The sequence below is a fragment of the Rissa tridactyla genome, chromosome 6 (assembly GCF_028500815.1).
Source record: "Rissa tridactyla isolate bRisTri1 chromosome 6, bRisTri1.patW.cur.20221130, whole genome shotgun sequence".
Lineage (NCBI taxonomy): Eukaryota > Metazoa > Chordata > Aves > Charadriiformes > Laridae > Rissa > Rissa tridactyla.
In genome coordinates, this window is record NC_071471.1 from 64,046,640 (window position 1) to 64,060,461 (window position 13,822).

Sequence of the window (13,822 nt, forward strand, 5' to 3'; positions counted from 1 at the left end):
TCTCTGACTGGGAACCCTTGCTGCCTCTCACAGGCAGGAGGCAGCGAGCCAGCCCTGTTCTTGGCAGTGACTGAGTTGCTCCAGCAGAGGCTGTGCTGAGGCCATTCCCAGTTCCTGCATTGCACAAACTGGGCTTCCCAGTGCTCTCTTTCTGTTTTAATTGAAGTAAATATTTGTGTTTAAGTATTTATTATTGGAATTTTGCATTTCCTCATACAGATTCTAGTGCCATGTGATTATTTTTTTTTGACAGACTTCTTGAGAGATCTTTGAGGTAGTCTGACAATATGTATAAACCTGAGCAATTCTGGAGCTCCTGCTGAAGGGGGATACCATAGATTATGCACTGGCAGGTGCTGGAGTGAATGGCTCGTTACAAATAAGACAAATAAGAGAGGAAGAGGAAGGAGAAGTCATTATGAACTTCATTCTGTTTTGTTAAGTTGCCCATGCCGCTTTCTCCTCTGAATTTATTTGGAGTGATCTAATATGGCTTAGCTTCATGGCATTTTGTACCTGCATACTTTTGGTAAGGAGGGGTTTGAAAAGGATTGGTTTTGCAAGAGCACACAACGGTTTCTGCAACTCCAGGGCAGAGCTGTGACAGTCACTGTGTGTTGCTGTTTTTAGTAGGTGTATTGGCTGTTTTTCTCCTAGATGTGACCCAAGTCAAGTCCAGTTACCTGTGCTACAAACACATCAGGTAAAGGCAACCCCCCCCCATCATTTCCAAACAAATGTCTGGGCTATTGTAGACTGGACAGAGCTGTGGTTTGTACCATCCTGCTGGTCTTTGGACCTTGGTCTATCTGCTTTCAGGTTTAACTCCATTCCTCCCCTCCCAGCCTCACTCTTACCTGCCAGCCACAGTCTGGCCTAGAGGGGACAGGACCAGGACAACTTGAGCACCTGCATGGGAGCAGAGCATGGCAGGCAACGTGCAGTTTGAAGGACCTCTCCTCCCAGATCTCATCCACCCTTTCCTTTCTCCTCCTCCTGGCCAGCTCTTTGCTGTCTCCTTTGACAGTGTTATGGTTTTTTCTTATTCCTTCTATTTTTTTCCCATTCCAAGGCAAGTCTCACCGCTTCTTTTTGGTGTTCTCTCCATGGCTCTCAGCTTTACCGTGTTGCTTTGCTCTCCTTTTGGAGCTGGCTGGGGAGGACAGGGTGCTTGTCCTGGCCTGAACCCAGATGGATGAGCTGAACGGTGTTTCTGCCTCCCGTCATTGTTTTAAGCTGATCTCGTCTCAAGCGCAGCAGCGATCTCTGCAGCACAAGCTGGTGGGCTGCGATGGTTCACATGTGTCTCCAGAGACAGTTTGGCCACATGCCTGCATCCTTCAGAGCATCAGTCTCACTGGATCACTAGATCAATTTGCCCATGAAGCTGTAAAATTTTTGTAATTGCTTCCCTGGGGCCCGTGGTTCACAGTGCCGTGTTGTTCTCTGCTGCCTTTCCCATGGCGTCCATCACCTGGGCAGAGCAGGAGCAGCTCGGGGCAGGCCTGAGGCAGAGACGGTAACTGTGACTGCCAGCGTTCGTGAAAATAGCATCTCTTGTTCCCAGAAGAAGAAAAAGCCCTTCACCCAGATGTCCTGGCCCCGTGTTTGAATAGTAATGTTAGATGTACAAAGAGAGACACAAATTACTCCGCAGGTTCGTTGTCAAAAGAAGAATGGTCTGAAGCACTCTGGGGGATGAAAGCTGGCACCGAGACAGGAGCAGCGCTATTTTACCCTGTGGGAGAAACGAGGCCAGGAGAAAGGAGTTTTCCTCTTTCTTTTCACTGCCACTTTAGTAGATTGTTTGTGTCCTTTGGTGCCTAAGGCATGGCAAAATAGAGGCTTAGTAGAAGGGCTGACATTTGAGATAGAGAAACTAATCTATTAATGTTACTTAGGCATGGCTGTGGCTAAGCATTGCCTCTGCTGTAAAACTGTCAGTCGTCTCTTGTAGGGAGAATGGGCTAGATCCGACTCACAGCTGACACCCAAAGACGTGGTTTGTATTTTATGGTGCCCGTGGAGCCGGCTGGATTCCAGCCAGACTTCTCTGAAAACTCTCCTGGGCCTCCCAGCGCATCCTCCTGGTGGTGTTGAGGGGTCAGAGAGACCGCGACTTCTCCCCCTCGCTCCCCCGTCATGTCATTGGGTTTGCATCTTCCTGGTGATTTCTCTGCTGTAGTTGGTCTAACAGCATCGTTAGTTCACTCCTCACAGGTGTTGGTGCCCTGCGGGGTCAGTCTTCCCTCCCAAACGGAAGCATATTTACCTTGCCTGGCACGCAGCTCTGGAGCTGGGCGGTGCTTTCCAGCCTTGTACAGCTGCTTAAAGCCGTTTCCTTGTACCTGTGTTGCCTGCAGGATAGGAAGTACGGTGCTGCTGAGCACTTTGGCATGTGGCAAATGGGGGTTGGATGTAATCTTTGTTTGGAAGTTCTTTTTATTTTAATAGCTAGCTTACATAGCGTACTTACGTAGCTAGTTAAGTACATTTGTAGAGTGCACGCGCTTTACTCAGACCAAGGATGCTTCCCTGGGTCCTGAGTTGGGGGAAAATCTGTGATTGTATCATCTTGCTGATTTTAAGCACAGATAGACAAACCTCTCTGATTCAGGAATCACAGACTGTGAAATCTCATGCTGGAGACAGCATTTTAATGCTGGATGGGATACGTACAGCCCTGTGCATCGGTTTTTCGAGTAGAGATGGTATGAGAAATTTGAAACTCACAGAGGAGTTTTGGGAAAGCTGGTTCCAGAAACCCAGCCCTTGGCCTCTGGGTGCATCTGGCCGAGGTCTCCATGCCTGAAATGCCCCAGGGATCCCTGTGTGCCGGGAATCTGAATGCTGTGGCTGTGACCTTCCTCCGCAATGTGGCCAAACACTGAAGCCTTGGATGGTTGCTCAAGTGCACTCTGGCAGCGGCGGCACCCACCAGCTCTCCTTTTATATGGGACAAAGCACTTTGCAAGGTAAGGAGGTGTTGGGCCATTGGGAGGAGATGGGAAAAGCTGAGCCGATAACAGCATCAGATTATATGGGATGGTCTTGGAGAGACCTGCTGATCCCATGGGCAAGCAGGACATTGCCAAGCAGCTGTTGGAGCTGTTTTCTTTTGGTTTTGTTTTTCATTTTAAAAATGTGAGTTGAAGGTCCTGGCTGATTTCTAGGCCCTTTCTCCTGCAAATTTTAATTAAAAAAGAGTAGGTCACTTGGGTCTCTGACATGGTTCCTTATTAAATGCACTCTCACAGGCTTGCTTTGATTCAATCAGAAACACTTAATGAGAATTTACCTGATGGGAGCTCATTCCCTAAAGGCTGGGTTGATGTTGGAGCCTGGCACGGCCACCGAGGAGCTGGGGTCCCTGCGAAGCTAGCACTAATCCTGTCTGGCATCGGGGGAGAGTCGAGGACGCCGTCTGTGCCAGGTTGGTGTTAGATGTCTGTGCTGTTACTAACGGAGCTGTGAATTCCTCTCGCTCTGTAGGATTGCTGTATGAGCCTTGGCTGGTGAGCGGGCCATGTGCTGACTTCAGGGGAGAGCCTGTTTCTCCTTTAAGAAACTGGGATTTAAGTAAGTGCCGTGAATTTCTCCCCTTCCCTCGGTAGGCAAAATCGTGCCTGTTTGTCATGAGTAAATGCGTTTGGTGCCTGTACTGTAAAGGCTGCAGCAGGGAAGCTGGAACTTCGGACCCCGCTGTGCCACCCTCCCTGGGCACAGACACCCCGGGCCAGCCTGTGAGAGACACCGGCAGCGCTGGCACCGGGTCTGGTGGTGCTCTCCCTAAAGCCAGCTGGCTTCTTCAGCGTGCAAAGCACCTGCCATCTTACTCTCTTTAGTAGAAGTAAATTAATTTGATTCATACCCCAAGACAACTTATATAAACATTTAGGCCAACTTCTCCACCGTTAAGAGACAGATTATTATTTTTTTTCCTTTAAAATCTGGCACTTGTATCTTAGTTGAAAATTAAAGTACCCACTAGCTCTCTTGATACGCTAGGCAGGACACCCCCCCCAAGTAGCTGTTCTAGGGTTGCTCCAGGTACCCAAAGCAAGAACAGAAGGTGCTTGGGTGAGGAACTTGCTAAGAAAAATGGTTTGTCGCAGCAAATTTCCTTCCAGAAGAATATGGCCTTCTGCTTGCAACACACCACGGGTCCCATGGTGGCCTGTCTGTGTTGTGCGCAGGTGAGAATCAGGCTGGAAGAACTAACAAAGCAATAACAATACACATTAAATTGTGAGTTAGAGGTTCAGTAGCAGTAGGAGCTCTGCCTCTCTACATAGCTGTGTCTTTGGGCCAAAGCCTTCAATGTGGTATCTTGTGGGCTGAGACTGCATTGGGTCAGGCTGGAGGGCTTTGTGGTGCTCGGGGTGAGCAAGCCCTGCAGTCTGGGTGCAGCCATGACGCTTGGCACCGGTGTTTGCTACCAGGATGCTCCACAGGGATGGAAAGGCAGAGGTGTGCTGAGGACAGCTGGAGCCGGCAAAAGTAACTGCTGGCCCTTCGGCTGGTAAAAAAACAGCAGTCCCAAATCGAGTTGTTCTTTTGGGATTCCTGGGCTCAGAGGCTGATGGGATGCCCATGGGCTTGTTGACAGATTTGTGTCAATGGATGGGCTAGGAAAGGCAGGGGAGAAGGACTTTCTCCATCACTTCATTCCATAGCTATGGTGCCTTCCCAAGCTTTCTGTGGGAGTGGATCTAGTAACAGTACAGCCACCAAAAGATATTTCACAAAGGTGTCTGGTTTGGTGTCTGTTCTGTAAAGACAGGCCTCAACCACTTTCTTTACTAACTCTTTTCCTTTTTTTTCCAGCTAAACCCCATCCCGGTTTTCCTTACAGTGGCTGCAGCAGGCCCTCAGAGTTGCACAGGGTTGCTATCTAGTGGCCAGAGGAAGGTAGTAGATGCATTTTTTTTCTCTGCTGGCTTTGTGCGAGAGGACTGTGCTACTGAGATACGGGCAGGAGCCTGTTATGTAGTCATGCAAATTGTCAGGGTTATTGCTATTTTTCAGTGGGTTAGCTATCCGCAAATTTTTTTGGGTGATGGTGCAGTCCCTGTAGAGGACTAAGCTATTCCAGATATAATCCACTGCAGTTGTATTCAAGATATAATCCATTGCATAGCTAAGGGACTTTGTGGTAATAACAGAGGTTTGATGCGCTTGAAATCTATGGGAAGTAGAGCAGGGACAAGCTACGTTAGAAAGAAAAAAAACACTGGTAACATCATATACTCAACATTTTATTATAAAACCCTCTAAAGCGCCACTTTATAGGTCACAGTTACAACAAAGGAAATGCCTTGAGTTAGGAAAACAATGGGGACACAGAGACATTGTTTAACGGTTCTTGTCTGGGGAATGTGTGTTGCTCAGAATTTGCCTACGTTTACCACCCCCTGATGGAGACATCCCAGCAGGACCACCAAAGCTGACCGGGCTGTGGAGCCAAAAGCAGAGCTGCTCTCATCCATCGCTGTCTCAGTACCACTGTGAAATGTCTGGACAACTCCTGGAGGACGACAGCAGTGTGTGTGGTGAGGGCATGACATTACACATATATTTAGGGTGTAGAGAGGGTCTCCTGCCAGCTCATGATGGGGCAAAACAAAAGCTTCATGGTGTCCATGGCCTCCCTGTGCTTTGGAGAGGAAAGGCCCCTGGGTCCTGAGCCAGAAGTTTCAGTGGTTTATTTGCATGAGTTTTTCCTAAGTGCAAACCCTGTACAGGGACAGGCCTGACAGCCAGGGTTGATGAACTCCTCTTGAGGCCTGGGATTAGCAAATTCCTCCATCTGCACTGCAGCAGAGACCTTAAAAGTAAAAAAAAACCCAAAGGTGCACCTTTCTTTTCTACCCTGACCAAGGGCAGAAGGATCATACCTTTAGAGGTGGCCTCCAGCTTGTGAAAGGTTTTCAAGGGCTAGGAAGGTACATTTTGCCTGTCTGTGTTTACCTCAGCTCTGCGTGATGCTCATTGGTGTAGCTGCAGGACCCCAGGAAAAACCTCACCAGGGTTCCAGCACTGCTTTAGCTTTGCCAGCCCAACCCACACAGCCAACCCGGTTACTGAGCCTGGGCTCCAGGGCTGAAGGACCATTCGAAGTATCTCCAGGCCATCTGACATGACAGCAGGTTACAGGGAGAAGAGGGTACATGGATTTGTGACAACCTCCCTACATCCCTTCAGATTTCAATGTTTTTAAGTTTAGCTGTCCCAAATGTCCAACATCTTTCATTAGAAAGCTCGGTGAGGACAGAGAGGGGTGGGCTTTGTGGGTCACACTGCCAGGGCCCAAAGGCTGTATTAATAATTTGGAAATAAGGGTGACAGCACCAAGATGGCCAGTAGCCGTCCAGAGATGGTGGTGCAACCTCGCCTGCTGGGCCTAGAGGAGAGCCCTGCCCAGGTGGAGGGGCCTCTTTCGCATGGGGATGTCTTCAGCAGATTGTACAGCTGTGGGGTTGGCTTGGCCTGCCATGGCTCTGTGGGGACCAGAGAGGATCAGCAAAGTGGTGGTCACAGCCAGGGCAGGAGCCACAGGGATGACTTTACCTCCCGTCTCCTGGGAAAAGGCGAGCCCCAAAGGGTGCATTGGGATCCAGCTTCCCCATCTAACAGATGAGCAGGTCTGGGCCTTTGATAAATTATTAACAAGCATTCAAATACGATGGTTTGTTGGTTTTTTTTTTCCCAGAACAAACTCCTCAGGTGACGTAGATCAAGATCTTCAAGAAAATTAACTGAATCTGCTTGGCAGATCTTCTTTGACCAGCGGTCTTGGTGCCACCGGTCTGTAGCAGAGCTGACACCACAAGAAGGTGAGCAGGGATCTTTCTTGATATTCTGTCAAATCTGCAGTAGGCTGGTAGGAGTAAGCACATGCTGGGATGCATTGGGACACAGACTGAAAATCCCCTGGACAGGTTGCTGTGTGCTTCTCATTCATGTCTCAAGCATTGCTCAGGTGTGGGTATCGCCCTCGACTGAAGGCTGGATGATCTGCAGCTGAGTGATGACTGGCAGCAAGACAGGCGAGACTTTAGTTGACTGCAATTTGCGACAACAGGCTGAAACCCACCAGGATATAAAGAATAGCGGAGGCCCCTTCTGAACCCACTACTGTCACTAATATAGAAACCTTAATAACTCATTGATAAACCTTCAGAGTAGAAATACACAAAACACCCCTATGTACAGTAACATTCTTGTTTACATCAACTGGGTTAGGAATTTGTTGCAAGGATTGCCACTGGTTGTTATTGGTTTAGCTACGCGATTGGGACTTGTCTGGAAAGAGCAAGATCGTTTGGGATAATTCATATCGGCAGCTGTTGACTCCATTGCTGCGTCTGAGCAGTTGGCGCGACACGGAGGAGGCGCTTGGTGTGTGGTTGTGTTGCACACCCAACCTCCACCTGCAGATGATTGAATCCCCTTGGCCACGCATGGGCAATTCCAGTCTTTAGTCCATCTCTGAAAAACGTGGTTCTAACTAGCTCCCTTCTTCTCCCATTCCTGCCAAGGAATAAAGGTAATTTAGACAACGGGCAAATCTGGCAAGCCACAGTAGCCATAATGTGCACAGGATCAAAACCCACCATCTGATACCCGAGTGCTTTTGGCCACAGGGTGGGTCAGGGATGTCTCGCTGTTGTAAGCAATGCACATGTTTATTCATTTAAATTGCAACCGGGGCAAGCCCAGGTGAAAAAGCCAGAGGAAAACCAGGCTGCCCTGCTTGGAGTGGCGCTTCCCAGACCGAGACATGATACCCCCCCCAACCCCATCCCACCCCAGCCACTCTGCTCCACTGCCAGGAGGAAAAAGCAGTGACTGTCCCAGATGGATTTTTCTCCTGTACCAATTGGCACATTACCTTAGCTTTCTGTAGGACTGTTCCTTTCCCTGTCACCATGACGGACAAAGGCCGGTTTTTTAAAGCTGTTGCTGAATTGACAGGTGAATTCTCTGCACTACTTGCTGGACTGGCACTTTTTGCCTGAATCTGCAATAAAAATAGCAGATATTGTGCTGACTCTAGACTATGGAGAGCGATTGCTGCCTTTCACCACCATCTCCTAGAAAAGCTCAACAGTCACAGGCTGCTTGCACTGAGAGGTGTTCTGCAGTGACATGCTGATTTCAAAATGCCACCGTGATGTGGGTGGGTGTTGAGGACTCAGGCAGAGGTACAGCACAGAGCAGGACTCGGGTGGTGACCATCTCCATTTCATGGGAACCAAATTCCCAGGAAGGAATTTAGATGCCTGAATCTCACCGCCCCCGCCCCAGGAAAACACCCCTTGGCTCAGCTGAGTGGAGAAGGAGCTCAGCCCAGACCTGCGCAGCCCTTGTTGCTCAAGGTCCCACAGGGAAATACAGCCTGAGCCCCAGCCCCCTTTCACCTCCCCATTGCTGCCTTTATCTCATTATATTCATTATATTATTATCATATTATTTTATTTTAGGTAATAATGAATATAGTATTTAAATATAATAGAAATGTAAACCATAAATATAAAAATTATATATTGCAATAATATATTATTATTAGTTATTATATTATCAAGTGTGCTGAGATGGTGCAACTACCTGGCTACAGGGAAGCTGCTGTGCGGCCCGGGGGTGCCCCCCACATACCCGGGGGGCTGCGTTCTCCAGGTGCGTGGTGTCCACGGCCGTGCCCAGCGTCACCGGGCCGGACTCTGCCTTCTTCAGGTTCTCCTTCACTTCCACCAGGCTGAGCTCCAGGTCCACCCTCCGGCTCTCCTTCCTTTTGCACTCCTCTTCTATCTCCTTCAGCCTCTGCTCCAGGCTCTTGTCTGCGAAGGGAGGGGTAACTTGGTGCCACATGGGAAGTTGGGGAGCAGGGACCAGGGCATGTCCTTATATTTTGCCCCAAGAGGGACTGTGACAGAGCAAGCTCTTCCTCTAGTGCAATTTGGGCTACATGGTTTGGCTCAAAGCGCCAGGTCTCCCCCCTGCCCCTTCTGGTCCCAGGTGGGCCAGGTTCCTTGCCCCCTCCTGCCCCATGGTCCCACCTTGGTTCATTCCCACACATCACCCCTTGCCCTGCTCTACCTGTGCTGCCCCCGAGCAGTTCCTTCAGCTCCCGCCTCTCCTTGCGCAGCTGGGTGAGCTGAGCCCGGATTTCATCCTTCTCCTTCTCCAGCCGCTCCTTCTCCTCTGTGAACCTCTTCACCTCCGCCTCCGTCCTGTTCTTGCCCAGCTTGGTTTCCACTGCTGCCGCTGGAAACACAACCCACCGAAACAAGCTCAAGCCAGTGGAAAAAGCAGGAAGGAAAACCTTTCCAGGTGCTTAGCAACAAAAAGAATGAGGGTCTGGAAAGTCACAAACCAGGAGACTCATCATCTTTGGGCACTGTAAAGCTACCGTATAGCAACGGGCAAAACTCATGCCTGGAGCACCACCTCCCTCCAAGCCCCTGTGGTAGCAGGCACCCCTGGCTGCCTGTGCAGCCCACTCACCCGGCAGTGGCATCTTGGGCCGGTGCGCGGGCACCAGCTGGGGACTGCCTGCGGTCACTGTGCCTGTTGGCAGCTCGGAGGCTGGCTGGGGGAAGGCGATGTTCTGCTGCTGGGTCTGGATTTTGACGCTGGGCATCCGTGGCGGCGCCTCGTCGGGCTCTGACTTCTCTGGGGGTTTCTGGAGGAGGAAACAAGGTGAGATGATGTGGCAGGGGGATATGGTCTACTGATGAAGCCCAGCCCCGCGTTGCAGCTCGGGACAGTACCTGCTCTGAGGTCTCCATCGCCTTGCTACAGGGCTCAGCTTCCTTAGCCATGAGGGCTGTCTCAGGTGTGCTCTCTGCTGCAGACTTATTGGCGGCCCTTTCTAAAGTGGGTGAGCTGAGGGGTGAAGGCTGGCATGACTTCTTGCCAGCACAGTGTAGGAAGGACTTCACTGGGGTGAGATCCAGGTACACTCTGTCTTGGTCCCCCTCCACTTTGCTCTCATTCTTGGGTACTTCTTCCTGCCAAAGGAGAAAGTTCCTCTGAAAAGGGACCATCTGCTGCAGACAGATGTACAGGCAAAGTCTCACTGCAGAGCAGCAGCATCTCAGGCAATCTGGAGCATTTTCCATAAACCTTCAAGTGCTTTAAATAAACTAAGTCATTCCTTATAGGGCTTTTTGGAGCACTGAAGGAAAGTCCCCTCCTGCTTTCCTTCACTAGGTCTTTCCAATGGTAGCAGCAGTGCCGTGCAAGGATCTCACACTGCTGTACATCTAGCAGCCCCTGCCAGATCCTTCGCCTTTCCCAGGATAACAGCCCTGTTCCACAGCATGGCCCATCTTTCCTTTCTTTATATGCAGGCCTTGATCTCACAGACATCATGAGGAATTTTGATAGACTCCAAACCGTCCACTATCTACGTCCAAATAATCCGTGCTGTTTGCTAATGGAAACTGTGAGGTTTCATCCCAGCTTCCTGAGGATCCCTAGAGCATCCTGCTGGAAACCCTCTCTCCTGTTCCTTACCAACTCCTCTCCAACACCTGCTTCTGCCCCATTGCAAAAGCCTGGATTTCCCCAGAGGCTGTGAATCCCCTTTGCCGCAGTTTGACAACCCTCCCCTTCACTGCCGGAGTCTCCCTCTGGCCAGATGTTTGCCCACGGTCTCTGCAGAGCTCGCTGCAGCGGGGCAACCGCCTGCGGTGCCGGGCATCTTACCGCAGGCAGGTCCGGCAGATCCACGTCGTCGTATAGCTCCTCCTGCTGCATCCTGCCCTTTGGCAGGTTGTCGATGTAGGCGTTGGGCTCAGAGTACTTCCTCTGCATTAAGCTGTGAACAGGCAGCGGGACATCCCATCAGGAGGGACGGGTCTTGCTGCACTGTGCTTAATTTTGGGGCATCTGAACACAGCGGTCCTGGGGTCTGGGCAGGGCCACATGGCCAGACGCAGGAGATGAGAAGGTAGAGCCGTGCAGCAATGCGATCACTGCTCCCCTTGCCCATTAAGCAGCGCCCACCAGAGAGGGGTTACATTTCCCCTGGTCTCTTTCCTTTCTCGCCCAGCCCTGGGGCACAGCAGCACAACGGCCCTGTCCCAGTGACACGGCAGCTCTGCCGTGGCTGCTTGCCCGTGGCCCCACACCCCCAGCCAAGCCCACCCCGCCGACCTGCCACTGCAAAGGCCACCTGGGCATGTGCCCCTAATCCTGCGGTAGCTGCAGCTCAGGTTAAGACATGTCATGGTGGGACAAGAAGTGCTCTTCTGTCCCACACTCTGCTTTCAAAGAAAGTGACCAAGTTGCAGCTGTGAATGCACCACTTAACCCTGAGGCAGCCAAGCTCTCGCAAGGGAAGGGATCCCACCACTCCAGCTTGCTTCCCCTCCACCAGTCCCCACAGCCCCGCACATTACCACTGACGTACAAGAAAGAGTTCTTGGCAGCGCTCACGATGCAGGAGACCCGGTCAGCATCCACGTAATCGTAGGTAAATTCCTCTGGGTCTGTTTTCGAACCTGACTCCGACAAGAGGAGGCCCAGCCAGTGCCCCATTTCCTCCGAGGACTTCGCCTGTGAGGTGATCAGACAGACAGCACAGGTTGCAACAGCAGTTTCTCTGCACTCCCAAGGCTGTCGCTGACTTAGCCTCCTGTAGGGAACTATGCTGGCTGTCCTCGGGGCTTGCAAGGGTGATGAACAGCCAGGTATTTATATTAAATCTGAGTCCACATTGGAAGAAGAAAGAAGTACTGCTCTGTATATGGACTGATTTGAAAATTTAGAAGACATCGAATGCAGCTCTTTCTTTGCTTAAATCCTTCCTAGAATTTCTAGACAGTCTGCATTTTCCTTTCAGTGACGATCAACTCAGCTGCCCACATGAGTAAGAGAAGTCTCCGTGGCTGGAGATGCTGGTGGGGAGCTGGCTTTGGAGAGGGACGTGCGGGTTTTATTTTGCACCAGCAGAGCGCAGCAATGGGATTGCCAAACACTCGCTTGGATCAAGTAGATCCGAGCACACCAGGGAGCCTGCGAGCTCCTTACGCTGGAGCCCAAACCCCTTCTAGGGCTGTTTGCAGAGGGGAAGGGGAGAGTTTAAAGTGGGATCAGAGATGAATTTCAAAGAGAGCCCCTCACTTTAACACAGTCAGTACCAAATTCCCAGCTGCAGTGAACGGTCTTGACATATTGCAAAATACGGTTAAATATGGTGCCTCGAAGTCAGCTCTAGCAAACAGCCCCATGCACTTCCCAGTAGTGGGGGATTTCTACCTGGAGCAAGCAGTGGGCCGATGCAGCCGTCTTTACAGCTTTTGCTTTGATTTGAGGAGCTAGAGCAGTAAGCACAAAGTGAAATCCAGGGCAAGTGAATCCCAAATTGGAAGGTATATTTTAAGCTTCCAATCTGTTTTATTTAGCAGAGACTTCAGTCCCTGGGAAGCCAGCCAGCCAGCCAGTCTGTACATTGAGTCTGACATCCCAACAAAATACAGATTCTTCCATTCACATAATGTAAATTTTCCCAGCACCTCTTCTTCACATCTGTAATTAGGCAAAATTTCTTAGACACAGACATACCCTGAATCAGAAGCTAAACAAAAACACCTTCAAACTTCATGGCAGGCACTCAAAGTCAGTTGTTTAGCTATAAATATTCCACCCACTGGAAAAATACAGGAAATTGCTCACATTGTCCACCTCCTACTATAATCACGCTGTCGTCAGAGAGAACTAAGATTAGAGATAAACAGTCCTAGATGCAGGCAAAGGAAAGTAACAGATGGAGATGAATTCACTTGCACTTTCAGGGGCAGATCTGTGATCGGTTTACTTGGGATGCACGACCCATGGCTTTGGGAGTCTCCGTCTTCAGAAGATGAAGTTCTCTGTTCCTCCTAACCACAGACTTAAATCCCTAAAGTGGCATTCCTTTCATCTCACGTTAGCCATCTGAAATACATCCCATGTACCTTAATCATGCAAGCTTATCCTATATTCAGTGGAGAGAGATGGGCACCTCCAGAGGACCTTTCATCCCATCCTAAGATGAGTGCCTAAGATGAAGGCTGAACGGTCCTCTGGAGGCGCCAGCATCAGACAGAACCTGGATTACCAGCTAGGTGGGACACCTTCTGGGTGACCACAGGCAGACGAACCAACGTCTCACGCTTCAAGTTCTGTTTTGCTGGACTGAGGGTTCCTCTGGAGGACCTCACTAGCATTCAGTCCAACTAAGACACCCAACCTGATGACATAAAGCAGAGCTTGCTTGGACATATACACCCTACCTCCAGAATGACCCGTTCTTCCCCGTTGTGCAGGATACGGAAGGAGTAGAGATGATCAGGGCTTGGCTCTGGGATAACTTCACAACCTGCCAAACTCAGGGGTTGCTGAGCCAGTTTGCTTCGGTTCTTGTCCTGGTAGAAATGGAGGTGACCGTCTTTTATCTGACACCAGCGGGACTTCCACTGGCTGTTCACTAGCACGTTCAGGTAACCTGCAAGCAAGCACAGGTTACTTAGGCATATTTTCCACCCCACAGGGAGAGGAAATCCAAACTCATTTGCATGCACAGGGATGTCTGATGAGTAAATTCTGAGATCACCGCAGAACACAAAGCCACAGGCAACAACAAGGAGCAAAAGCAGAAAGACAAGCTCCCCTGTCCATACGAAACAGGGTGAAAAGGGTAAAAATCTGTTCAAAATGAGACCTTTGAAATTCAGGTTAGGTTTGGAGCAGCAAGTTGGCTGCAGATGGTTGGACAAAGCCAGTCCCAGATGGTGAATACCAGCTGAGCCATACAACCCTCTCCCTGCAGACT

The 13,822-nt window shown here is 50.3% G+C and overlaps 1 protein-coding gene across 5 annotated transcripts in view; it reads right to left on the bottom strand.

Moving 5' to 3' along the window:
* Nucleotides 1-5,888: 5,888 nt before the first annotated feature.
* AFAP1L2 (actin filament associated protein 1 like 2) overlaps nucleotides 5,889-13,822 on the bottom strand; it is a 70,370-nt gene continuing 62,436 nt past the window's right edge. For 4 of the 5 annotated variants that reach the window (XM_054206814.1, XM_054206813.1, XM_054206817.1 and 1 more), the window contains 9 exons: nucleotides 13,284-13,495; nucleotides 11,420-11,565; nucleotides 10,714-10,825; nucleotides 9,774-10,013; nucleotides 9,508-9,685; nucleotides 9,100-9,267; nucleotides 8,611-8,840; nucleotides 7,895-8,023; nucleotides 5,889-7,533 (listed from right to left, as the gene is read on the bottom strand). In XM_054206814.1, the coding sequence (XP_054062789.1) occupies nucleotides 7,507-7,533; nucleotides 7,895-8,023; nucleotides 8,611-8,840; nucleotides 9,100-9,267; nucleotides 9,508-9,685; nucleotides 9,774-10,013; nucleotides 10,714-10,825; nucleotides 11,420-11,565; nucleotides 13,284-13,495 (1,442 nt within the window). In that variant the 3' untranslated portion in view covers nucleotides 5,889-7,506. The remainder of the gene's footprint in view (nucleotides 7,534-7,894; nucleotides 8,024-8,610; nucleotides 8,841-9,099; nucleotides 9,268-9,507; nucleotides 9,686-9,773; nucleotides 10,014-10,713; nucleotides 10,826-11,419; nucleotides 11,566-13,283; nucleotides 13,496-13,822) is intronic. The other variant, XM_054206815.1, reaches the window with a different exon arrangement.